This window comes from Equus caballus, chromosome 8 (assembly GCF_041296265.1).
Source record: "Equus caballus isolate H_3958 breed thoroughbred chromosome 8, TB-T2T, whole genome shotgun sequence".
NCBI classification, from domain to species: domain Eukaryota; kingdom Metazoa; phylum Chordata; class Mammalia; order Perissodactyla; family Equidae; genus Equus; species Equus caballus.
Genome location: NC_091691.1, coordinates 76,386,328 through 76,413,249, shown reverse-complemented (window position 1 = coordinate 76,413,249; position 26,922 = coordinate 76,386,328). Strand labels below are relative to the sequence as shown.

At 38.3% G+C, this 26,922-nt stretch overlaps 1 protein-coding gene across 19 annotated transcripts in view; it reads left to right on the top strand.

Annotated features, from left to right (window-relative positions):
- DYM (dymeclin) overlaps positions 1-26,922 on the top strand; it is a 359,439-nt gene that overhangs the window by 46,364 nt on the left and 286,153 nt on the right. For 14 of the 19 annotated variants that reach the window (XM_023647788.2, XM_070221038.1, XM_070221046.1 and 11 more), the window contains exons 3-6: positions 2,751-2,803; positions 17,880-17,973; positions 18,974-19,107; positions 26,044-26,116. In XM_023647788.2, coding sequence (XP_023503556.1) covers positions 2,751-2,803; positions 17,880-17,973; positions 18,974-19,107; positions 26,044-26,116 — 354 coding nt within the window. The remainder of the gene's footprint in view (positions 1-2,750; positions 2,804-17,879; positions 17,974-18,973; positions 19,108-26,043; positions 26,117-26,922) is intronic. The other 5 variants (XM_070221048.1, XM_070221041.1, XM_070221049.1 and 2 more) reach the window with 1 other exon arrangement.

Sequence of the window (26,922 nt, the reverse complement as noted above, 5' to 3'; positions counted from 1 at the left end):
TGGACAGCGTAGTTCAGAGATAGCTAAAGCAATCTGTTTTTTTCCTTAGTTTCTCTAAAACTTTCTTGTCAAAGGCATTAATGCTTATGGATCGCTGTTTTTGAAAGTGTGCTTCACCAGCAACAGCAGAGAACGCTAGGTAGGGGGCAGTTTTCAACTAGCCATAGAAGAGTTGCCCATTTGGAGGATTTGCTGTGCCGTATGTATTGGCGTAAAAGAAAACGTAATTCTTAACGTGGTCACCAGGCTCTAAAGCTGGTTCTTGTTCCTCCGAGACCTCTGGTTCCTGGAACGTTACTTCAACTCCTTAGAAGCCTCAGTTTGCTTATCTATAAAAACAGAGTTTATAAATGTCCTGCTCATTAAGAGAGGTTTTCATGGGATTTAAATGTGCTAATAAATTTGAAAGTGCTTTGAAAAACATTGAAAAGGATTTACAGATGTAAAGCATTATTTTAATTTATTAACTAGGAAAAAAATACTGCATTTTGGAATAAGTAATAGCTACCATTTACTGAGGGGTTACTTTGTGCCAGGCAGTGTTCTAAGTACTTTGCACGTATTATATAATTTAATGATAACACTTTTTGAAGCAAGTGCTCTTATAATCATCTCTCTTTTATGTATGAAGAAAGTAAGATATAAAGAGTTAAGAAAATTGCCTCATGTCACATAGCTAGTAGTAACTAGTTGAGCTGGAATTGGAATTTGAATTGGAATGCACTTTTTTTTTCATTGTGGCAAAATATACACAACATAAAATTGGTCATTTTAACCGTTTTTAAGAGTATACTTCTGTCGTATTAAGTACATTCACTTTGTTAACTATCCCCACCATCCCTCTCCAGAACTTTTTCAACCTCCCAAACTGAAACTCCGTATTCATTAAACACTAACTCCCCATTCCTCTCTACCCCCAAGCCCGCCAATGGCAACCACCATTCTACTTTCTGTCTCTATGAATTTGACTACTCTAGGAACCTTATGTAAGTGCAAACATACAATATTTGTCTTTTTGTAACTGACTTAATTTCACTTAGCACTAATGTCTTTAAGGTTCATTGACGTTTTAGCATGTGTCAGAATTTCTTTCCTTTCTGAGGCTGAATAGTGTTCCATTGTATGTGTGTACCACATTTGGTACTATCATTCATCCATTGATGGACACTTTGATTGCTTCTACCTTTTGGCTATTGTGAATAATGCTGCTGGGAACATGGGTGTATAAATATCTGTTTGAGTCCCTGCTTTCAGTCCTTTTGGGTGTATATATATACCCAAAAATGGAATTGCTGCATCATCTGGTAATTCTACATTTAATTTTTTGAGAAATTACCATACTGTTTTTCACAGCGCCTGCACCATTTTACATGTCCACCAGCAATGCATAAGGGTCCCCAATTTCTCTACATCCTCTTTAACACTTTTTTCTTCTTTTAAATAATAACCATCCTGGGGCTGGCCCTGTGGCTGAGTGGTTAAGTTCATGTGCTCTGCTTCGGTGGCCCAGGGTTTCGCTGGTTTGGATCCTGGGCGGGGACATTGCACCGCTTATCAGGCCATGCTGAGGTGGCATCCCACATAGCACAACCGGAAGGACCTACCACTAGAATATACAACTATGTACTAGGGGGCTTTGGGGAGAAGAGTTAAAAAAAAAAAAAAAAAAAAGAAGAAGAAGAAGATTGGCAACAGTTGTTAGCTCAGGTGCCAATCTTTAGGAAAAAAAAAATAATGGTAGCCATCCTAATGGGTGTGAAGTGGTATCTCATTGTGGTTTTGATTTGCACTTCCCTAAATGACTAGTGATGTTGAACATCTTTTCATATACCTACTGGCCTTTTGTATGTCTTCTTCAGAGAAGTGTCTGTTTAAATTCTTTGCCCATTTTTAAATTGTGTTTTTTGTTGTTACTAAGAGTTTTAAAAAATATATTCTGGCTATTAATCCTTATCAGAGATTGATTTGCAGATATTTTCTCCCATTCTATTGGCTTAACTTTTCACTCTGTTGATAGTATCCTTTGATGTGCAAAAGTTTTTAATTTTAATGAATTCCACCTTGCCTATTTTTTTCTTTTGATCCTTGTGTTTTTGGTGTCATCTAAGAAATCATTCCCAAATCCATGGCGTGAACCTTTCCCCTGTGTTTTTAAATCTAAGAGGTTTTTGTTTATCTCTGTCTGTGCCTCCTGTCTCTGTCAGTTGTGTCTGTTTGTTTTTCTATATATGTATAAATTATTGAAGCTTATGTAAAAGCTCTCTCTTTTCTTGCCTTATTTCTTCCTTTTTTTCATTGTTAAACTATTTGAAAGTATTGCAGATAACATGAGACTTCATGTATCTCCTAAAAATAGTCATTTTTCTAAATAACTGTAATCCCATAATCAGTACTGCCCTTGGGACTGGGCAGATGGGGCCCCTGCCTTGTGCTGTGTACTTTGGAGTGCCTTTCTCGAATTTTCCTGAGTCCCACCAACACCATCCCTTTTCCTTTTCCCAATGCCTGAAAGACAAGGTGCCCCAGGTGCTTCTCTTTTAGGAATCTCATGTTGAGAATTATAGAAAATTTTCTAATTACATCGAAGTAGAAGCTTAACTTTATTTTCCTAGTATTATTGTTTACTACTACTGTATACCATATTTTCCTTCTAAATTATTTTTATCTTTATTTTTGTATATTCCTTTCACTGGTTAATATATACATATTTAGTGTTGTAATTATTAATTACCTTTCTTCTGTCTCTCCAGTACTGAGTTGAAGCTCCTGGAGGAGGCAACCATTTCAGTCTGCAGGTCTTTAGGTAAGGGGGAAAAATGAGTGTGTGTGTATGTGTATGGAGGCACTTATATCAAAATTTCTGTTATAAATTTTGGTAGTATACTATGAATTGAATTAATGAAATGATATCTTCTTGATGATGATGGTAATAATAATTACTTTCATTCATAGTGCGCATTGATGCCACTAGAAGGTACCATTCACTTAACAGTGCTGAGACACATGTTTGGTTAATCTGCAGAAGTTTTAATGGACTCTGCTAAGCCGTAGACTCTTTCAGCTTGTTCCTTTTGTGAATTTTGAAATACTGAGAAAACTAAAAATATTGAGTTAGTTTTGTAGTTGCATGTATAGTTCATAGAGAATTATAGGATTGTTCATCCTTTGTTTTGCCAGTTGTACTAACTATATATGCTGTTGTTGGCTACATTAACCAGAATGGTTATCACTCGTTAGTAGGAAAGTATATTAGGAAGCTTCTTGAATTAGTAATAACAACTTGGTGTTATGGTAAAGCACGTGGGCTCTGGAATCAGTTTATGATCTTAATTTCAGCTCTGCTACTTATTAACTGAGCCTTAATTTCCTCATCTAAACTGCAGGATTCTCGTAAGGAAAAAAGTCAGATAACAGATGAAATATCCAGTAAATGCCTAGTATCTCATCGTTAATTCACCATTTATAGCAACAAATGTTGCCTTTTTTGGGCCTCATTTCTCAAATACTTTACTTTCAAATTGGTAGCAATTGGAAAGGAATATGAAAAAATGCAGATAATTAGACTTATATTTCATTGTTACTTTGAAAATTAGAGATAATGTGTCTGTAAAATGCCCAGTGGATAGGAGCTCAAAATTATTTTAATCTGTATTTCTCACTTGACATTATATATTTAAGTGTGTCGTTATATATTTAAAACTACTTTTGGAAACCGCAAAAAAAGATAAACCTTTGATGCCCAAAATTCTGACAATACAGTGGTACGGTTAAAATAAAAACCTTCCCATATTAAACAACACAGGAAATCACTGCTAATCTTTTGTGGTAAGGTTTTGTTTGAAGTATTTTGTGTGTATTGGTTTACAGGCACAATTTTATATGTGGTATTATTTATATGTTGTTTCACTCAGCAGCATTTAGGAACTTCTTTTCACGTCAGTAAGTATAAATGCCTATCAACTTTAAGGGCCATGTGTGTATGCAACAATTCTCCTCCTTTTTTTGGTCTGAAAATGTTATTTTTCCTTCACTTTTGGGGGATACATTTGCTGAGTGTAGAATTCTGTGTTGGCATTAATTTCTGTGCTTTAAAGATAACATTCTGCTATTTTTCTGGCTTTTCTCATTTTTGTTGAGATGAAAGCTGTCAGTGTTTTTGTTGTTCCTTTGAAAATAATAGAATTTCTTTCTTCTGGATGCTTTTAAATTTTTCTTTGTCCTTTGGTTTTCAGCATCTTAGAAGGATATGCTGAGGAGTGGTTTTCTTTGGGGTTGTTTTGCTGCTTGTGGTTTGTAGAGCTTCTTAAATCTGTGGGTTGATGTCTTTTATCAGTTTTGGAAAATTCTCAGCCGTTCTTGGTTTATACATTGTTTCTGTCCTATTCTGCCTTTCCTGTCCTCTGGGACCTCTATTATACCTCTGTTCATGTTCTCATTGTGTTCCATACACCTGTTAGACTTTTTGTTTTTTTACATTTTACATTCCTTGTTTTTCCTCTCTGACCTTCAATAGGATATTTTCTGTTAACCTGTCTTTAGTTTACTCATCTTTTCTTCTGTTGTATCTCATTTGCTATTAAACCCATCTATTGAGATTTTTAAAATAGTGTTAATTTTAGAATAGCTTTAGATTTACAGGAGAGTTGCAAAGCTATATGTAGAGAGTTCCCATATAACCCTCATCAGTTTCTTCCCTTCTTGTCAACATCTTACATTAATATGGTACATTTGTCACAACTAAGGAATTAACATTGGTGCATTACTATTAACTAAACTCAACACTTTATTCGGATTTCACTAGTTTTCTCCTAATGCCTTTTTTCTGTTTCAGGATTGTATCCAGGAGACCACATTACATTTAGTCATCATGTCTCCTTAGCTTCCTCTGGTCTGCAGCAGTTTCTCAGATTTTCCTCATTTTTGATGACTTTTAGAGTTTTGAGAAGTACTGGGAGGGTGTTTTCCAGAATGAGTTTGTTTGATGTTTTTCTCATGTTTGGATTGGGGCTTATGGGTTTGTTAGGAGGAGGACCACAGAGATGAAGTGCTATTCTCAACACATCGTATCAGGAGGCCATGCTGTTAATGTGAGTTATCACTGATGATATTGACCTCGATTATTTGGCCAGTGTTATGTGTGTCAAATTCCTCCACTGTATAATTGCATCCCCCCATCATCATTGCCTTCATTGTTGAAGGAGAATTTTTCTGGATACAGAATTCTTAGTTTATATTTTTTTCTTTCATCCCTGCGAATATATCATTCCATTGCCTTCCAGTCTCCATTTTTTCAGATGAGGAGTCTGTTGTTAACTGTATTGTTGTTCCCCTGTAAATGGTGAGTCATTTTTTTCTTGCTCCTTTCAAGATTTTCTTTTTGCCTTTAACATTTTTTTAAATTTATTTTTTATTTTACTTGTGGTTTGTTAATATTCTTGGATGTGTAGACTGTTTTCCATTTATTTTGGGAAGTTTGTGGCCATTATTGTTAGGCTTTTTATATTCATCTTTATTACCTTTTTCCTAAATGCGCACATGAGGTTTTCTGGGTTAGAGACAGATTTCTTATTGAATACCCCACAGTGAATAGTAAGTGCATTGGTCCCCTTTTGTCCTAGTTCTTACCTGCTAGGACAGTACTGCAAGAATCAGGTCATTTGTTTTATTCTGAGTAGGCAGACATCCTGTAGGTGAGAGATGAGGAAAAAAGATTTTCCCTGCATGTAAATGAGAAGGAGTTAGCTGTCCCCCTCATCTCCCGAAAAGGTCTCCTCTTCAGCTCTTTGGTATGTAAATCTCTTCAGGAGCCAGATAGCCTTCCTCCTCCTTGTCTTGGCATTTTAGACCTAGAGATGTCTCCAAGTTCTGGGACCTCATTCCTTCTTGAAATCTGAGTACTGAGGAAGATAATACTCTTGTCTCTCTTGCACCTTTGGAGTCAGCCTACGTGCTTCTCCTGCCATGTGACTGCTTGACTTTTGGTGAGATAGACATTTGAAACGCTTGGCTACAGTTCTGCTCCTTATGGTGTGTGAAAAAGTCCTAGGAGAACTGAAAGCGGGCTTTCTCTTGCTTTATAGCATATGTGTTTCCCTGACCCAGGAGGTGAGGGCTTTTTTTAAGATGTTTTTTCTAGCCCCTTTCTCTCTCTCCTGTCCTTCTGGGTCTCCTATTACTATTTCTGGGTTTTCTAGTCTGCGGTGTAGCTGTTGTGAGATATGGTTCTTACTGCTCAGACATGACCCTTCAGGGATGTCAGTGGAAAGTCCTAGGTAGTAACCAAGTCCCTCTAATTTGGTGAGAGTTAATTTCAGCTCTAAATTCTGCTTCCCCAGCACCAGGCAGCTGCTAATGTGTGTTCACACTGTTCTAGTTCTCCATTTGCTGTTTCCATTGGGTTCCATGGATTCTTTTTCTGTTTGTGCACAGTACAGGAGTCAGTCAAGCATGGCAGACAACTTCTCTCTCTATGAACAACTTTATTGATATTTCTCTCAAAACTCTGTAGTGTTGTTCAATGCTTGTTTTTTTCTTGTGTTCATAATAGTTTACATCAATGTGAGATTTCAGTTGTACATTACTTCTTGTCTGTCAGCACATAGGTGCACCTCTTCACTCCCTGTGCCCACCCAGCACTCCCCTTCCCATGGTAACCACTGAACTGTTTTCTTTGTCCATGTATTTGTTTATATTCCACATGTGAGTGAAATCATCTGGTGTTTGTCTTTCTCAGACTGGCTTACTTCGCTTAGCATAATTCCCTCCAGGTCCTTCCATGTTATTGCAAATGGGATGAATTTGTCTTTTTTTCTGGCTGAGTAGTATTCCATCATAGACATATACCACATCTTCTTTATCCAATCATCAGTCGATGGGCACTTGGCTATTGTGAATAGTGCTGCAGTGAACATAGGGGTGCTTATGTTATTTTGGGTAGTTGATTTCAAATTGTTTGGGCAGATACCCAGTAGTGGGATAGCTGGGTCATATGGTAGTTCTATTTTTAGTTTTTTGAGGAATCTCCGTACTGTTTTCCATAGTGGCTGCACCAAGTTGCATTCCCACCAGCAGTGTTTGAAGGTTCCCTTCTCTCCACACCCTCTCCAACATTTGTTATTTTTAGTCTTAGTGAATATAGCCATTTTAACAGGCATAAGGTGTTATTAAGATTGCTTATTTGGGATTTTTCTTGTTTGTGGAGGTGTGCCTGTATTGCAATGAATTTCCCTCTTAATATGGCTTTTGCTGCATCCCATATAAATTGGTATGGTATCTTATCATTTTCATTTGTCTCCAGATATTTTTTGATTTCTCCTTTAATTTCTTCAGTGATCCATTGCTTGTTCAATAGCATGTTGTTTAATCTCCAAAACATTGTCCCTTTCTCAGCTTTTTTCTTGTAATTAATTTCTAGCTTTATAGCATTATGATCAGAAAAGGTGCTTATTATTTCAATTTTTTTAAATTTATAGAGGCTTGCCTTGTTTCCCAACATATGGTCTCTCCTTGAGACCATATGAGAATGTTCTGTACGCATTTGAGAAGGATGTGCATTCTGCTGTTTTTCGATGAAGTGCTCTATATATGTCTATTAAGTCCAACTGGTTTAGCTTTTCATTTAATTCCACTGTTTCCTCGTTGATTTTCTGTCTAGGTGATCTATCCATTGCTGTGAGTGGGGTGTTGACGTCCCCTACTATCATTGTGTTATTATTAATATCTTCTTTTAGGTTTGTTGATAGTTGCTTTATGAGATTTTGTGCTCCTGCATAGATATTTATAAGTGTTATTTCTTCTTGATGGAGTGTCCCTTTGGTCATTATATACTGTTCCTCTTTGTCTCTCTTTACCTGTGTTATCTTGAAGTCTACTTTCTGTGATACGAGTATTGCGACGCCTGCTTTCTTTTGTTTGCTATTAGCTTGGAGTATCATCTACCCCTTCACTCTGAGCCTGTGTTTGTCATTGGAGCTGAAATGTGTTTCCTGGAGGCAGCAAATTGTTGGGTCTTGTTCTTTAATCCATCTTGCCACTCTCTTTTTATTGGAGAATTCAATCCATTTACGTTTAGGGTGATTATTGATGTATGAGGGCTCAATGCTGTCATTTTATCATTTGTTTTCCTGCATTTCCTTTGTTTCTCCTCCTGTGTGTTTTGGTCTACCCATTAAATTATGAATTTTTTTATGATGTATTTCTTTGTTTTTTACTTATTTATTTTTTGTGTCTCTGTTCTGCTTGTGTTTAGTGATTACCCTGAGGTTTGTGTTCAGAATCTCATGTATAATATAGTCCATTTTCTGATGACCTCTTATTTACTTAGTCCATACCAATTCAGTCCCTTTCCTTCTCCCCTCCTAAGTTGTTTTTCTCATATCTTATTCCAACTTGTGTTGTGAGTTTGTGGTTAAAGTGACAAGATTGTGTTTGTTTTTGATGTTTTCCTTGCCTTTAGCCTAATGCTATAGTTGAATATTTGCTATCCTATTCTGATTCTGTCTACCTGTTTATCTCCTTATTCTGTGTTTTGTGACCCCTTTCTCCACCCCCCCCCCCTTTCTTTTTCAGGTATGAGGGCCTTCTTGAGGATTTCTTGTAAGGTGAGGGTCTCATGGCTACAAACTCCCTTAGCTTTTGTTTGTCTGGGAAAGATTTAATTTCCCCCACATATCTGAAGGATATTTTTGCTGGATAGAGTATTTTTGGCTGAAGATTCTTGTCTTTTAAAGTTTTGAATATGTTGTTCTGTTCTATCTTGTAAGATTTCTGCAGAGAAATCTGCTGAAAGCCTGATAGAGGTTCCTTTGTAGGTTATTTTCTTCTGCCTTGCTGCCCTTAGTTTTCTTTCTGTGTCATTCATTTTTGTCAGTTTTACTACTATATTCCTTGCAGTAGGTCTCTTTACATTGGCAAATCTAGGAGATCTGGAAGCCTCTTCCACACATGTTTCCCTCTCTTTCCCTAGATTTGGGAAGTTCTCTGCTATTATTTCTTTGAACACGCTTTCTGCTTCATTCTCCTTCTCTTCACCTCTTGAATACCTGTAATGCTTATGTTGCATTTCCTCATTGAGTTGGATATTTCTCGGAAACTTTCTTCATTCCTTTTTAGTCTTAGTTCTCTCTCCTCCTCTGTCTGGAGCATTTCAACATGTCTATCTTCGATTATGCTGATATGCTCCTCTATGATGTCCAGTCGAGCATTTAGGGAATGCGTATTTTGTTTTCTCTCTTCCATTATGTCTTTCATCTCTAGTATTTCTGATTGATTCTTCTTTGTAGTTTCAATGTCTTCTGTGAATTAGCTCTTGAACTTGTTGAATTGTTTCTTTACATTCTCTTTTACCTCGCTGAGTGTTTTGATGATGGCTAGTTTGAACTTTATAGTTTAGCTTACCTATTCCTGTGTCCTCAGGACTGAGTTCTGGGTGCTTGTCATTTTCTTTCTGGTCTGGAGTTTGGTGTAATGTCTGATATTGGAACGTTGTTTCTTTCTCATTTTGATATTATTCGGTTGCAGTTACAGCCTGTCACCACTGGTTGGGGATTGAGAGCTGGGTAGTCTGAGCTCTCTGCCTTCAGCCGAGATCGCAGGGGCTGGAGCTGGGCTGAGTGGGTGGGGGGGAGGGTCGCTTTCTCCTAGATGCACTCCGGGATTTCTCCATCAGGTCTCGCTGTCTGGTCTCCTGGGCTCTTGGCTTGATGAGGTCACTCTCCGCAAAAGCTTTCACCCCATTACAGGGCTTCCCTCTAGGCTGCAAGGGTGCTAGGGAGTTGTGGGTGATCCTGTGGACGCGCAACCCCTCCCCTACTCCTTCCCTCATGGATCCTCCTGCAGCAGTGACCACAGTCTTTAGGGGAGGGAGCTAAGTTCTCTCTTACCCCATTCCAGCTCCTCAGAGGGGTCTCCAGCCTCTCTGTCCTCCGTCGTGTGGCTGCGTGTCTCCGAAGTTTTTGTTTTTAGGATGTCTTCTGTTTGAGTACAGATGCCCCTTTTTGTTGTATGTTGGAGGGGAGAGAGTCCCAGGCAAGTTCACTCTGCCATGATGCTGACGTTGCTCCTTGTTCAATTCTTTTGTGACATCTAGTATTAACCTGAAAGGAAGTCTGAGATCTTAAGTTTTTTTCATTTTGCTTTGTTCATAAGACTTTCCTCCTTTATCTGTTGTGATTGTTTCTCATTATACTTTTTCTTTATTTTTTGCCTGTAATTTGATGACTTTTTAAAATTGGTTTATTAAAGTATTTTTCAATTCTGAAGTTTTCTTTAGTTACGACTTTGGTTTTGCCTGTGTTTTGGCTTTTTTCTCCCTCAACTTAGGATCACCTGTAATGTTCAGGTAGGATCTCTATTCTTTACCTTCTGTATCTTCTTTTTCTTCTTTGTTCTTTTCTCATAGTTCTTCCTTTATATCTTTGATTCAGTGTTTCATACATTACTGTTCTTTTCTTTCAAGATTCTAGTTGTTATTGCATTTTTAGTTTAGTTTTCATTAGTCCTTGTTTTTCCTACATGTCAGACTGCTCTCTTTTCATTATACCCCTTTTTCCCAGTGGTTTTCTGTTCTTTTTTTTTTAAAAAAAATAGATGATTGATTTTCTTGTCTTCCACCAGTGATGCTTGTGTACCAAAATTCTTTTGCCAATTTTGATTCAGCTCTTCTGCTGAGGTTTCAGCATAATCTATTGCTTATTCCATTGTTACTATTATTGTTGTTTTCGTCTTACTAATTCATTAAACCAGCAAATATTTACTGAGCGCCTACTATATTGCAGGCTCTATTCTATAAGCTGGGGATGTGACTGCAAAAAAAGACTAACCTAGGTCTCTGACATCATGGATCTGCCTCAGTGCGGGAGTCAGACCATAAACAAATATGTATATTTTATGTAATGATTACTCGTCAGAAAGAGAAAGCAGAGTATGGGCATAGAGAGCATCCGTGAAGGCACATTGTTTGTTACCAGAGGGGGTGTGTTTATTAACCCCGTTCCTTGTGTGGATCCTGTAGGTGCTTGTTGGATCTGCTGTTATCTTAGCTTGAAGGCAGGCTGTTACCATTCTCTAAGCTAATTTCTAGAACCCAAGAAGGTTTTATTTTGTGCAGATTTTGCTTTGTTTAAATGCAACCTTCTCTTACATTTACTCCTTGGCTTTGAAGTGTGAGGGAATTCTGAAATTCCCAGGTTGAAATCTCGACCAACGTTTTGCTCTTGTTTGCCTTGTTTACTTCTTCCCAGTTGTGTGCTGGGGGTTGTAGCCTCAGAGTTGGTGCAGTTACTGGGTGGGAGGGTCCACCTATGTTTTCTGGTTAGAGTAGGCTGTGAGAGGGAGCCTTTTTCCTCAAAGGTCATTTCAGGCAGTTAGGTTTGTAATGGACCATTGATAACTAAATAATTTATATATCAGTTATGTAAACCTTGTAGTTAGTGAAAGTGTTTCTTGTTCTGAGGGGAGAAGAACCATCTTTCCTGATCAGCATTTTGTGTTTTCATGGATACTTAATTTTTAATTCTTTGTTTTTGAAATTTTCACCCTTATACAAAAACAGACAGAATAATATAATGAAATCCTATATGGTGATCTCCCAGTTTCACTTATTTTGAACTTGTTGACAGTCTTGTTTCATCTGTGTCTCCCACCCATTTATTGAAGTGTGACATATATACAGAAAAGTATAAAAGTAAAAAGTATATACAAAACAAAAAGCATTTCCTCACATATCATTTGACACAAATCTCAGACATCCTATCATTGCATCCATCTTTACATATTAATTTGACACAAATCTCAGACATTATATCAGTTTGTCCATCTTTACATATTAATTTGACACAAATCTCAGACATCACCTTATTTCATCCATAAATATTTTAGTATGTATCTCATAGTAAGGATTATTTAAAGGAAAAAATACAATTATCTTACTAAAAGCAATTTTTAACATCATAAAATATCCACTGAGTGTTCAAATTTCTAATTGTTTGAATCAGGAGCCAAAAATGTCCACATATTGTTGTTGGTTGATGTGTCTTTACAATTCTTTGCACAGCTAGGTTCTTCCTGCGTTTGTCTCTCTCCTTTTTCTCCTCTCAATTTATTTATTGAAGAAAGTGGGTAGTAGACTTTCCCACACTGTGGGTTTTATTGATTGCATCCCCATGGATTGTTAACCATCTCTGTCCTGTATATTTTCTGTATCTTGGTTATTGGATTCTGGGGCTCATGGATATTTTAGTGAGATAGTGGGAAGGTTGTTTCAGGGGCTGGAAGCAAGTCCCACCTCTCACTGCAGATAGAAATCCTCTTTATAATACCCTTTGTGAGTGTTACCCAGAGTTTGCTTGAGCTCCTGTAGAGATGGGAAATCCCCTTCTTTACACAAGAACCACTTTAGTTAATAGATTGCCACAGGTTCATGCTCTGAGTCAGATGAGTTAGTTTTCCATTTCTTAAGTACTGTTGTTATCTTAATTTTACAGATGAGGAAACTGAGGTATTGGGAGGTTAAGTAAGTTGCCAGCTGTCACACAGCTAGTCAGTGGTGGAGCTGGGATTTGAACCTAGTCAGCTTCTATAGTCTAGTTCCGTTATGCTCTTCTGCCCTCCTATCAGATATCCTCTGTTCCTAGTCTGATTCCTTAAGCTCGTTCAACTTCAACATAGCATTTAATCTTGACCAGTTAGCTTTTATCCTGTTCATTTCCACTGAGGTGTTTTGGAATATCGAGTCTACCATTGGGTATTGTGTAAACATCATTGAGCTTACTTAATTTTATTAATTTATTGCCCCATCTGCATCTTGTCCAAGAGTACTGTGAAAACTTAACTATCTTAGAATGTCAGCTCCATTAAGACAGGGAGTTCTAAGTATCTCCTTAGTACCTGAAACAGTGCTGGGTACATATAAGTAGCTCAGTAAGTACATGATGAATGAATGACTGAAAAAGCTACACAAAGCGTTAATTACATAAATCTTATAGCTGGTTGCTCTTTCCAACAACCCGGGTTTCATTTTCTAACAATTTTTAAAGAGATAGCTAACCATTTATAAATTCAATCAATTACTTATAAAGTCATTCAGTAATAAAGGAGCTGTTGATTGAACAAAAGATTGTGAAGTTGGGATTCTGAAATATGGGTGTAGTTTTTACCAAACCCAGGTTCATTTTTGCCCATTGCCCAGAAAGCCAAACACCAAGATGACGAGATTGCAGCAGAGAGAGAGAGAGAGTTTAATCACAAGGCAGCCATGTGAGGAAGTGAAAGAACGAGTCTCAAATCTGCTTTCCTGAAAATGGAGACTCGGAGATATTTATGGGATGGGGGCAAGATGGTCTGAGATGTGGAGAGAGGTGGTGGGAGGTGAGGGGGAGAGGTAATGATGAGCTGCACAAGCGCAGTCAGACTTCAGGCCTCTTCACAGGACTTGTGTTCATCAAATGGTGACATTAGCATGATCTGAGGGTGGAATTTTCAGCTTCTTGACGTCAGAAGGTTGCTCATCAGACATCTGCGCCAGCCCAGTTGATGGGTTAGTGGTCTCAACCAGCCTAAAGTGGACAAGGGGTTCCTGAAAAATAGCTCAAACACCCATTACCATGGTGACCCAGGCTCCAGGGAGATGTTATCTGTAGGAACCTAGTGGGACTCAGATAGCATATTCCCTGAACAACACAGTTAACGATGGGCAGGGGAACAACTGAAAACTATAATCAGTAATTGCAAAAAGGAAAAAAAACTTTAGTTACTAGCTGCTTAGTCATCAATGGCTAACTGTTGCTGGTTTTAGTCCCCCCTATTCTTTGGTATTCCTCATTCTTGAGGGATTTAGGGTGGTGACCCATCTAGCTACTTCCTGCTGAGTTGGGGGATAGATCTGGGTTAGAGAAATGAAACTGTTTAGCACTAATTTGGAAATATTCTCTTGTTCCTGGCTTCAGGTTGAGATTTTGCATTTTAGAATTTTTGTACCTTGCTCAACCATTTTGGAACAGCATGTAAAGGCACATTTTCTAATCAAGCATCCAACCAGAAGGATAAGAAATATAGACAACCCAAATTTTAACAGTCCCTCAAAAATAGACCTAATCCCAGTGGGGCCTCCATCTGATCTCCAGGTGGGGGCAGACATCTGGTCTTAGTTCCTTTTGTTTTCCTGGATATGCATCAGAGACCAGAGCAACGCCCTATACCCTGATCTTTCACTTGTCACTGATGATGGCTGTCAGCATAGACTCTGCCCGGGGGTCATCACATTCCTAAGGAACTCAACAGAGCGCAGTTACCAACTTATAGCAGCTGGGAAGGGCCATAAAATCTACAGAGCACGTCTGGGTTAGTTAATCGGAGGTCATTCAAAGTTACAATATGGTTTCTTTTCTACAGTATGGCTTCCCTTATGTCAGCCTTGGGCTGGTATCATAGTCATATCATCCTCAGTTTCTTATTTCATTATTTTCTTTTGATTTATGATAGCTAGATAATATTAATTCCCACAGAGATATACTTGCAAACATAACTTTTTTTTTGTTAAACAATGCATCCTGAGATCTCAGGATAGTCTTTCATTAAGCTACATGCAAAGCTTAAAAGGGAAGTAGGAAATTTTCATTTCAAAGTGGAACTCTAACAATGTCTGTTATCTAATCGCATATCTATTCTTGATTATAAAGGTTGGACAGAACCTGCCCTAACTTACAGGCCCGTGCTCCACCTTGCTACTCCCAGTGGGTTCTCCAACCAGTAGCAGTGGGCATCAGCTGGGAGACTGTTGCAGAACCTCAGGCCACACTTCACGCATGCAGAATCAGAATTTCCACTTTAATAAGAACGCCTTGTGATTTAAAGTCACATTAAACTTTGAGAACTATCAACTTCAGTAGGTGTAAGGTGGACCCGGGCTTCTGCACTTCCAGCAAGCTCCCAGATAAGGCTGATGCCATTAGTCTATGAACCACACTTGGAATAGCAAGGTGCTGCAACATTTTATCATGAGAAAGTTACGCAGTAACTTTCATTGCCTCTCAAGCTATGACAAGAACATATACCCAGCAGGTAGACCTGAGTTAACTTGACAGTTATTGAGCTCAAAGCAGGTGTGCTGTAATGATGCACTGATCGCCAAGTATGATTTTTAAAAGTATTTATGTGCAGACCTGGATTAAAAAAAAATTCTGGAACACTTCATCTTTCTAAATGTTTAACACATTTTAAAGAAGTTCAAATATCTGCATAGAGATGGCAGCAAAAACATAATTCTCAGATCTGCATAAAAATGAATTCTTCTGGCAGCACATGCCAGTGTGTTTGAGTGTTTGCATTTCCGGTTTTCAAAATAGTTAAAAATACATTTCAAAAGAGAAACAAATATCTAGAACTCTGGAATCTCACATTTTGAAAATCATTCATAAAGCAAAAAGACTGGGCATTTCTTGACATATTGTTGTCTCTGAGCCCAACACTTAACCTTTCTGGGACTCTTTCTTCATCAGTAAAATTAAATCTTCTGACTAGATGGTCTGTCCTTTGTAATAAATTCTTAACTTCTGTCCTTCTATGATGTGTTAGTCAGAGTTTTACAGAGAAACAGAACCAATAGGATGAATGGCGATTTATTATAAGAAATTGGCGGGGGCCGGCTCCGTGGCCGAGTGGTTAAGTTCGCATGCTCCTCTGCGGCGGCCCAGGGTTCGGATTCTGGGCGTGGACATGGCACCGCTTGTCAGGCCATGTTGAGGCGGCGTCCCACATCACACAACTAGAAGGACTTGCAACTAAGATATACAACTGTGTACCGGGGGGGTGGGGTTTGGGAAATAAAGCAGGAAAAAAAAAAAAAAAAAAGGGAAATTGGCTCACAGGATTATGGAGGCTGAGCAGTCCAATGACTGGAGACTCAGCAGAGCTGGTGGTTTAAATTCCGATTAGAGGCCACAGGCCTGAGATCCAGGAGAGCCAGTGTTGAAAGTCCCAGTCCAAGGGCAGGAGGAGACCTGTGTTTCAGCTCAAGCAGTCAGTCAGGCAGAGAGAGAATGCAGCCTGCCTCCGCCTTTGTTCTGTTCTGGCCACCCGTGGGTTGGATGATGCCCACCACTTTGGGCAGGCCAATTTGCTTTACTCAGTCTGCCAATTTAAATGCAGAAACATCCTCACAGACACACCCAAAAATAACATGTAAGCATATATCTGGGCATCCTGTGGCCTAGTCAAGTTGACACATAAAATTGACCATCACATATGTCTTGCTGTGCAGCCTGATAGAACTTTATAGTTTCATTAAGTCTAATTCCTTGATTATAGGGGTTGGTATAGCATAGCAGTTTAGAGCCAAGGATTTGAGCCACTAGATGAGGGTGTGTCCTTGAGTGAGTAACGACCTAGACAGGAGGATCTGTAAAATGGAGATAATATTGATGCTTCTCCCATAGGTGGTTTTGAGGATTAAATGAGGTAATGCATGTAAAGCACTTAGTGTATATTGTTCAATGTATGTTAGCTGTTATTTCTTTGTCAGATGAGAAAACTGAGGTTGGAGAAGTAAAGTAATTTGTCTGAGGTTCAATATCCCATTAATTATAGACCTTGATCTAGTAACCAGATCTTCTCATTCTCATTACAGTATCCTCTCAGTTTTTTAGGCTGGATTTGCTGAAACACCCACTTTTTTTTTTTTTAAGATTTTATTTTTTACTTTTTCACCCCAAAGCTCTCTGGTACATAGTTGTATATTCTTTGTTGTGGGTCCTTCTAGTTGTGGCATGTGGGACGCTGCCTCAGCGTGGCTTGATGAGCAGTGCCATGTCCACACCCAGGATTCGAACCAACGAAATACTGGGCCGCCTGCAATGGAGCGCATGAACTTAACCACTCGGCCACGGGGCCAGACCCTGAAACACCCACTTTTTAAAGATTTTATTTTTCCTTTTTCTCCCCAAAGCCCCCTGGTACATAGTTGTATATCTTTAGTTGTGGGTCCTTCTAGCTGTAGCCTGTGGGACGCCACCTCAGCATGGCTTGATGAGTGGTGCCATGTCCATGACCAAGATCCTAACCAGCGAAACACTGGGCCCCTAAAGCAGAGCATGCGAACTTAACCACTCAGCCATGGGGCTGGCCCCTTGCCCACCTTTTAAAATTGATTTTTTTTTAAAGCAAATTCTTTAAAATTTTGTCAGATCAAATAAACTTCTCTTTGGCTGTATTGCTTTCTTTATGTGTCTATTTATTTTTCATTAGAATGATTTGTGATTATCTGAACACAGTTTTACCTTTAAAGTTTATTATATTGTATATATTGGGGATATAGATGATCAATTTTTCAGGCCTTTTTTTTTCTTTCTGAGGAAGATTTGCCCTGATCTAAAATCCATGCCAGTCTTCCTCTGTTTTGTATGTGAGTCACTGCCACAGCATGGCCACTGATGGGTGGTGTAGGTCCACCCCCAGGAACCAAACCCAGCCCACCAAATCAGGGTGTGCCCAACTTAACCGCTAGGCCATGGAGCCAGTCCCAGTTTTTCAATTTTTTTAATATCTGCTTTTCTAAAGAGAAGGATATGTGTATAAATTGAGTGTATTTATATATATACATATATAAACTTTTATATCTTTTCTTTAAAATTTTGGATTCTGAAATGAGGCAGCTACTTCTTCCTACTATTTCTGTCATTTTCATTTTGCAAATCATTTTTTGTTCAGGATTAAGACCAAACAGCAGTTTCTCTCATTGCTTATTTCCCTAATTAGATGTGAAGTTAACAATAAAGTTTGTCTGTGAGCAACTTCAATTTGACATTTGGTTTTATAAATGTTATAATATGTTCACTTTGATTTCATTTCTTAACTTTAACTCTTTAAAACCTTTTCTTCTCTTGCAGTTGAGAACAATCCTCGAACAGGAAACTTTGGTGCGCTAATTAAGGTCTTCCTTTCTAGAACCAAAGAACTAAAACTTTCTGCAGAATGTCAGAAGTAAGCTGGCTGATTAAATCACATTCTCTTTATATTTAACACTATGAGTGTTTTTCATTTGTTGGTAGAAATAGATTATGATCTTTTGAGAGCTGTAAAGGAATTATTCTCATTATTAAGGGAAAAAAGTAAAAGAGAGATTTTAATTTACTGTCTGAGTCATGGAGATGAGATTTTAAATTCTAGAATCTGTTTGATTTCAGCATTTCAGACAATCTTTAGAAATATATTTTTTAAGAAAATTAATAGCGATATAATTATTATTAAAAGAGGTAATTTTTCTCCATTATCACTGCTGGTCATAGCTAGTTTAAATAATGACTTAGTTTGAGTATTATTTCATTCCATATCTGTTTCCCTTATTTCTTTCAGATTAGATGAAAGAAGGTTCAGATTAAATATTATGGTTTTATATTACATGCAGTGGAAGATTAACCTATTACGCACTCAAGCATTTTTTAAAACCATTTTTGGATGGCAGTCTCTTAAAAGATTGTTCATTGTGCCACTTCCAAACAAATTATATTGGATCCAATTAAAAATTTTTGTGTTGAGTTCATGGTTATTGATACAAATAGCAAGTATCATACTGTGCTGCTAGGGGTGTCCTGTTTAAAGTTTTAGTTGTGTACTTGCATATATTCTCTTTATGTTACTATAATTTTTTTGAATTTTTAGCTTTCTTTTCTTTGAATTGCCTGTGGGTGGGGCAACTATAAAGTTAAGAACAAAGAGCAGTCATGCCTAAAGGAAAATATTTTTATCAAGTTGTCTCACTACGTAAAATACACAGAATGCAGTATAAAGTAAACTGTAATAGATCTCACTGGTCTAGTGTAATAAATCAGGAGCCTTTAAAAGATACGGACATTGTTCTAATATTACAAACAGAATAGGCAAAATGATTGAGAAATCATGAAGAAATCTTGGCCTAGAAATAAACTGATCGTGCTCCTGATTAAGTATTGATTCTTGTTTGATTTCGGTCTTTCCTTTCTAGCCACATCTTCATTTGGCAGACACACAATGCTTTGTTTATTATTTGCTGTTTGCTGAAAGTGTTCATCTGTGAGATGTCAGAGGAGGAATTACAACTTCATTTCACTTATGAAGACAAATCTCCTGGCAGTTACAGTGAGTATCGCCCTTGAAGATGTTCTGGGGATGGCATGTGTAACATAGAAGGATAAAATGTGAGGAATAAAAGTGTAATTTTGAAAATTCCATTTTTCTTCTCATAATTTTCATTTTTAAATGACCTGACACTGTCATTCTTTCTTCTCCTGTGTTAATTTGAATGAGCCAAGACTCTCAAATTCTTTTTTTCTTTTTTAATAAGGAAGGCAGTAGGATTGAGGCTTTTATTTACTTATGGAATATAAAAATAAAAATTACAAGTGTCCCTTCAGAAAACAGAGATGCCAATTTAAATATCCCTACTAGGGCGGTACATTTTTAGGGGAGACAACCAATCAGAATTACAGATTTTATGAATGTTAAAGGTTACTTTCATAGGACATACCAACAGTGTCTGAGTCTGGGTGTCTTTGGGACTACTTGATCAGAAATCACGTTTTCGAGGACGATTCATGATGCTGAAGTGTGTCGTCTTTCTCTGAAGATGCAGGGAAAGGTATTTCCTCTTGATACTGTGGAGATTGTTTTTGCCAGTAATGAGAAGGGCCTGTAGTTTTCAAGATGAACGGCTGCTGTTTCAGTTTTTAGCATCAAAACTCGTAGTCTGGAAAGTACAGGGCGGAACGGGACCATTAACAAATGAAGTATGGGAAAGGCGGTGTTTTGTATCCACCCGTCACGCTAACTTCTCTTTCTCAGGGCAACGGCAGCATTGCTCCTGAGTTTACTGGGTTCGTTTTTCAGAACGCATCACTGTCCTCATCGGGCTTTTTGCCCACCCAGAGCTTTATACATTGATTTTGAGTTTTCAGAGATGAATATGTTTGATTTACTACTTTGATAATCAGCCTTCTGTATTTGTTAAATATATGCTGATGTTTAAACAGAGCATTTAATCAGAATTGTGTGTTAGTTTTGTTAATGGTAGGCTTTGTTTTTGTGGCACCAACGATGCCCAAACGGTCCTGCCTGTTGAGTTACAAATCTTTCCATGAAGTTCTAGCAGCAAGAGTGGAGTGAATGTTTATCCCCATGGGGCCTGAGAGCACAGTCAAACCAGCACCTGCAAATCCAACACTTTGTTTTGCATTATGTCATAAAAAATTATGCATATATTGTACTTTAACACAATATCATTTTTATTTTAATATAAAATTATTTTTCATTACTTACCTTTGAGTAAATTGATGCACTTCAGAGATACACTCTATTTATTTTGCGGCCAAATGTTCTCTCAGAATACCCTCTTTGTACTCCCCACTCATATCCGAGCTTGAGCAGCACAGTTTTGCCATACATCCTAGGAAACCCAAAGTAAGGGCAGCGTAAAAATGACACTTTTTCAACCACGGGCCACATTATCAGGATGGTTGTCTCACTGAAAGAGCCATCTGTGAGCTCTGATGATTGGTGCTTCTATCCATGTACTGACAGACTGTCGTTTTCTTTATACCGAGTTAGCCATTCAGAATTTTATACATGATCTTTGTTTTTTTCTTTTCATTTACAATTGAGCCTACTGTTGGTCTACCAGCTTAAGTCCACTGAATATCCTTTTTTTTTCTTTTTTTAAGATTGGCACCTGAACTAGCATCTGTTGCCAATCTTCTCTTTTTTTTTTTCTTTTTCTTCTCTCCAAAGCTCCCCAGTACATAGTTGTATATTCTAGTGCGGGTCCTTCTAGTTGTGCTATGTGGGACACCACTTCAGCATGGCCTGATGAGTGGTGCCATGTCCGTGCCCAGGATCCGAACCAGCGAAACCCTGGGCCGCAGAAGCGGAGCGCACAAACTTAACCTTTGGCCATGGGACTGGCCCCTGAATGCCTTTTTAAGGTTAAAGTCTTCCTGTTTTTGGCATATGTAATTATTTTCATTTTAATCTTACATATTGTTAGTTTGAGATTTCTACTTTTCACTAGTAGCTTTTTACATTTTCTACCAATGTCTTTATAATTTATAAAAGTGTGATAAAATTAAATATTTGTATAGATAGTATTGAATAAGAAAAAATGGAACCTCAATGTGCAGTAGCTGAAAACATCCATTTATCAGCTAATATATGAATATCTGAAGCAGATGTGTGAAAGACTTCAGGGATAGATAATATACAGTAGTCAAAGTTGTTTGAAGGTTGAATTGACAAAAGTACAGGACCGTCTCTAAATAGTTGAGCAAAGTCAACTGAGACATAACAGCATGCAGAATTGTTTTGTTTATTTCCATTCTTTGTAATACTGCTGTGATCAGATGGATATGGCTGGCACATGCACGGAAGCTGTCTTTATGAAGGTATTGTGACTCTCAGTTTGTAATAGAAAATTCATGAGGACCTCATTGTGGAATGTTTTCCCACAGGCTGTGTATGATATGGCAGTAGACTGTTTGCTAGAGAGAATTTGTATCATTATGCAAAGATAGTTCTTTCCACTCTTCCATACCTTGGTAAATAGTCAGAGGGGACAAAGCCAGCCCTAGGCAAAACTATGAAGTACTACAAAATTGTTTCCATTTTCCCTTTGCCTTCAGTGTGAGTTTTCCTTTCCACTCTCTTGGTATTATGCCCCATTTTTGCCAAGGTAATAACGTATTTATTTTACATTTTGTATCTCGTAAATCCAATATTTTAAGTCCTTAGGGGTCTAAATTTGTTGTTTGTTTCTGCAAATATTTACGGTGGCTTGTCTCCTTATGTGTTTGATGATCTCAATTGTTAGCCTTTGTTTGTTAGATCTTAATGTGAGCCCCAAAGAAGGGAGGGCTTTGCATTTGCTTCTGAAGGGATCCAGGGGCTGTGCCACCTGAGGCCACTTAAGCCTCCTTCAAAGATTCTTGGCTTAATGTGACATCTCAGGTTCAGCTTCCCAGTGGCAAGCCCATGGCAAGGCTGAGGACCTAGTCTCCCAGTAGCGGGCTTCGTGTTGGCATTCATCCTCAGGTCACCCTAACCTGAGAGTTTGCTTACAGCTCCAGCATTTTACCCTGGATCCAAGCCATAGTTTGAAAGCTTGTGGTCCATCTTTTTGGTTATGGTGCTAGGGTCCTTGGAGATTTCCTTTACTTTGCAGAAGCCCATCAATGCACTAAGAAGTGTATTCTAGCCAAGAACTGGTTGTTTTGTGCAGGAGGGCTCTTTGGAGCAACTGCTCCACGTACTACTGCCAGCAGACGGCGATTACAGTTTTTTTAACAAATATTTTTTTAAGGTTTTAAATGAAAGAAGAGGCCTTTCGAGATTGAGAGACTGAAGATAGAAGCAAAAGAAGGGAAAAAAGAAAAAGCTGGAAGGACGTTCCAGGGAAGTAGGAGGCACTAGGATCAAGAGCACAGAGGGAGTATAGGTTTGCTGTGGAAGCATGCACCATACGTGGGTCCTCAGCACTTGTTCCCTTACCTTCTGTATAGTAAACTCTGCTGGCTGCTTGGCTGAACAGGGATGTGTTATTAAACTGGCCAACCCGTTGAGTCTGGAATGTTCTTTAGGGAATCAGTGAGTGGTTTAAATGTTCTTAGGTCTGGGTCACTACATTTTGTAAGATGAACCGAAGAATGACGGCTCAGCAAACATGTATTGAGTATATATTATATGCTAACAGATCAACTTGGAATAGGTTGTTCATTCACTTGGGTTATGTTGGACAGCTTTGACAATGAGAAGGATTTTAGTTAGATCTACTCCTTGTCATGTAGCCTCAGAGGCAAATGTTACTTGTTTCCTAATTTTACTTTCTTCACTAGTTGAGCTAAGCCTACCACTTCTAGAGTGAGATTTAATGTAGTTATTGATCCTGATTCTTGCTGTGTATTCTTTTTTGGCTTTGATTGGCGTGTTCAGTGTGATTTAATATTCTCTTCAAACTTTGCACTCACCTCTTAGAGAGTTACTGTGGCAGTTCTATTTATGGCAAAGCAGGAAGGAATTTCTTCATACTTTCTGAGTACCAGGAGATATTGTGGTCTAGAAAAATGAAATGCTAAACTTTTTTTTTTTTGAGATTCCAAGTGCTTTGGAAATAACCACTAGATTTGTACTTAGACACCTGGATTCAGTTCGGAAAACATGTATTGAGTATACATTATGTGCCAAGCTCTTTGTCAGTCATCACCCTCAAGAAGAGCAGAGTCCAATAGGCGCCTGCCAAGATTTAGACAGAAATAATGGTATAATGTAACCAGCATATACAATGAAAGACATATGCACAAGGCATAGATGCTTTGTAGATTGTTTTTATTCAGGGTGAGACAAGAGAGTTGGGTTTTATGGAGGAAATGAAGACTGAGGATGGTTCAGATGGATAAAGATTGGCTTTTTAAAAAAATCAGGTTTTTATTGTTGGAGGGCATTCCAGACAGAGGGAATGTTCTTGAAGAGGCATACAATGGCATGTGGCAGGTAGCTTGGTATTGGGGGATTGTGAAGGGAGTGATGGTGGGAGATAAAGGTAGAAAGATGCAGGCCTTGTGTCTTGAAGGTCCTGGCATACTGTACAGTCACCTGTCACACAATGATGGGGATATGTTCTGAGAAATGCGTCGTTAGGCGATTTCATCATTGTGCAGACATCATAGAGTATACTTAAACCTAGATGGTCTAGCCTACTACACACCCAGGCTGTATAGTATAGCCTAGTATTCCTAGGCTGCAAACCTGTGCAGCATGTTACTGTACTGAATGCGACAGGCAGTTGTAACACGGTGATCAGTATTTGTGTATCTAAACATAGAAAAGGTACAATAAAAATATGGCATAAAAGATAAAAAGTGGTACACCTATACAGGACACTAAACATGAATGGAGCTTTCAGGCCTGGAAGTTGCTCTGGATGAGTGAGTGGTGAGTGAATGTGAAGCCCAGGACGTTACTATACACTGCTGTAGGCTTTATAAACACTCCATGTACGCTACGCTAAATTTATAAAAATATATTTTTATTTCTTCAATAATAAGTTAACTTTTAGCTTACTGTAACTTTTTTACTTGATAAATTTTTAAATTTTTTTAGACTTTTGACTCTTGTAATAACACTTAAAACACAAACATTGTACACCTATACAAAAGTATTTTCTTTCTTTATATTCTTGTTCTGTAAGCTTTTTTCATTTAAAAATTTTTTTATTTTTTACTTTTAAATTTTTTTAAAAAACTAAGACACAAACACACACATTAGCCTAAGCCTCCACGGGGTCAGGATCATCAATATCACTGTTTTCTACCTCCACACGGGAAGGCCTTCAAGGGCAGTAACACGCATGGAGTCCTTGTCTCCTATGGTAGCAATAGCTTTTTCTAGAATGCTTCCTGAATGGTTTGAAGGTTTGTTTACACCAGCATCACCACAAACACATGAGTAATGCATTGTGCTATGACATTACTATGGCTATGATTTCACTAGGTGACAGGAACTTTTCAGCTCCATTATAATCTTATGGGATCATTGTCATGTATGTGGTCTGTTGTTGATTGAAATGTTGTTATGCGACGCCTGACTATACTTTGGTGCTTGGAGTTTTTTCTGATACACAGTAATGAGCTTAAAGCAATTGAAAAAATCTAAGCCAGGAGAGTGAGAGGATGGAGTTTAGTTAGCTCTCTGTGATAACAGTCTGGAGTTTGGATTAGAGAGGAGCAAAATTGGAGGTAGGAATACTAGTTAGGAAAGTTTAAAGAGGTTCAGGAGTGAGTTTTAACATAGTAAACTTGTTTAACTGAACTGAGGTGGTGAAATGATGAAGGAAAGCATGACAGGCAATGAAGAAAAGAGGAAATATTAGAGAGGTAGACTGTGTAATTGAAAGGACCTAGAGATTGGCTGGTTATAAAAAGATGAGTAAGAGAATGATCTTACTGGGCCTGGGTTGCTGATGCAGTCACTAACAAGGAGAATAAAGAAGAAATAAGTGGATTTGAAGTGTTGAGAGAGAGGAGTTCAATTTTGAACATTCTGAGTTTGAGTTAACTGGTGATGCATGTAGGTGGAGAGGGCCAGTAGGTAATGGGATATAAAAATATGAAGCTCAGTGGAGAGGCCAAGAGGAAAACTGTAGACTTAGGGATCATCAGCATATGAGTGATGATTGATGAAGGAGAATTTAGGGAATGAGAAGAGAAGAGAAGAAGCCAGTGGTGGAACTCTGGGGAACACACCAATAGTTGAAACATATTCTGAGGAACTGGGAGTGAGTAGAAAACGAAGTAGGTTAGGAATAAGGTGTCATAGGAACTGAGGGAAGAAAGAATTCCGTGAAGGAGTAGGTGTCAGTAGTGTCCAAAGCCAGAAGTCACATAAGGTACTGATTGGCTTTGGAAATTAGAAGGTCACTTAGAGCAGTTTGGGACAGAGGAGTGTTTCTGTTGGAATGATAATTTGCACCTTATTCTGCGACTTGGGAAAGCCATTTACCTTTGGCTCTCAGTAAAGATGTGGCTGGCCGCTCACTGGGTCTCATTGTGTTGTCTCTGGAGCCCCATGAGTTCAGAAAAGGTGCGTGAGGCCCATCGAGGAGGTCAAGGGTAAAATCAGATACTTATTGGCGGGAGGAGGTGCAGGTGTTCTGCTTGTGATTCAAAGAAAGCCGCTAGAGCAGCTTCATTTTTTATCTATTTTATATGTTTGACTTTAGTATAAGATTTCATTTGAAAAACAGTAGAACATAAGAACTTTGAAAAATCCTGGCCTACAGGACCCATGAGATACCTTCAAGCATTAAAAGCTATAGAATTAATAGCTGATGCTCAAAATTCTTATACTAGATAAAGATCATAATAGATGCTAACTTGCTCATGGTTTGGATTTTATTCAGAGGTCAACATTTAGTGTCTGAGTTTATGTAATAACTATTCCTATTTTCATTAGGAATGAAAACTGAACTTTAAAAAGTTCAGCTGTATTCTATTTTATACTTTGCTAAAAAAAACTTTCTATGTGTCTTACCAGGTTCTGACTCAGAAGATCTTTTGGAAGAATTGCTCTGCTGTTTGATGCAGTTAATCACCGATATTCCACTCTTGTAAGTTCTGGCTAAGCCAGGATTTGTTTTATCTTCTCTCTATATTGAAGATGGTGATTGACCATGTTGAAAAGTTTGTGGGTTCTGATGTGGTACTTTATGCATGTCTCCACGTACATCCATGGAGTTCTTTCTTTTATCTCTCTTGCCTAATAACATTTATACTCCTACTATTATCATCAAAGCAAGAATTTTATGTTGTTAAGGGGAAAATAATCAAACTCTGTAGCAATATTAAGCATATGGTAGGTACAGAATTAGATTAATCTCTGTAATGAGATCCTATAGATGTCTGTAAACAGGGTTTTAAGAGAGAAGTAATTTGAATCTAATCCATATGTGGTAGAGGCAACTAGTTGTCCACCCAGTATTTGTTCTCTCCTTCCTTGCTTCCTGATTTTATTTCTGACCTCTTTTGGAGCAGCTGGATTTCCATTTCTAGCCTTTCTTGAAGCTAGATGTGGTCAGTGAGATGTAGGGGGAAGTTCTGAAACTTCCGGGTAAAGGTTTTTCAGGGGACCTGAGTCAGCTAGGAGGCCTCTCTTTCTGTTTTTGGCAGTCCTCTTCCTTGCTGTCTGGAATATGGTCAAGCTCTTTGGACTTGTGTGGCCATCTTGGCACCCGGAGCCAAGAGACTCACAGAAAGTTCTATTTTGATGTCATTGAGTTGCTGAACCAGAGACATCAACTACCAACCCCCTGGCCCCCTTCACCCTCTGGGCTTCTTATGTGAGAAAAATAGACTCTTTATTTGTTTACACTGCCATAACTGGATTTCTGTCACTACAGCTGAACACAGTTCCTAC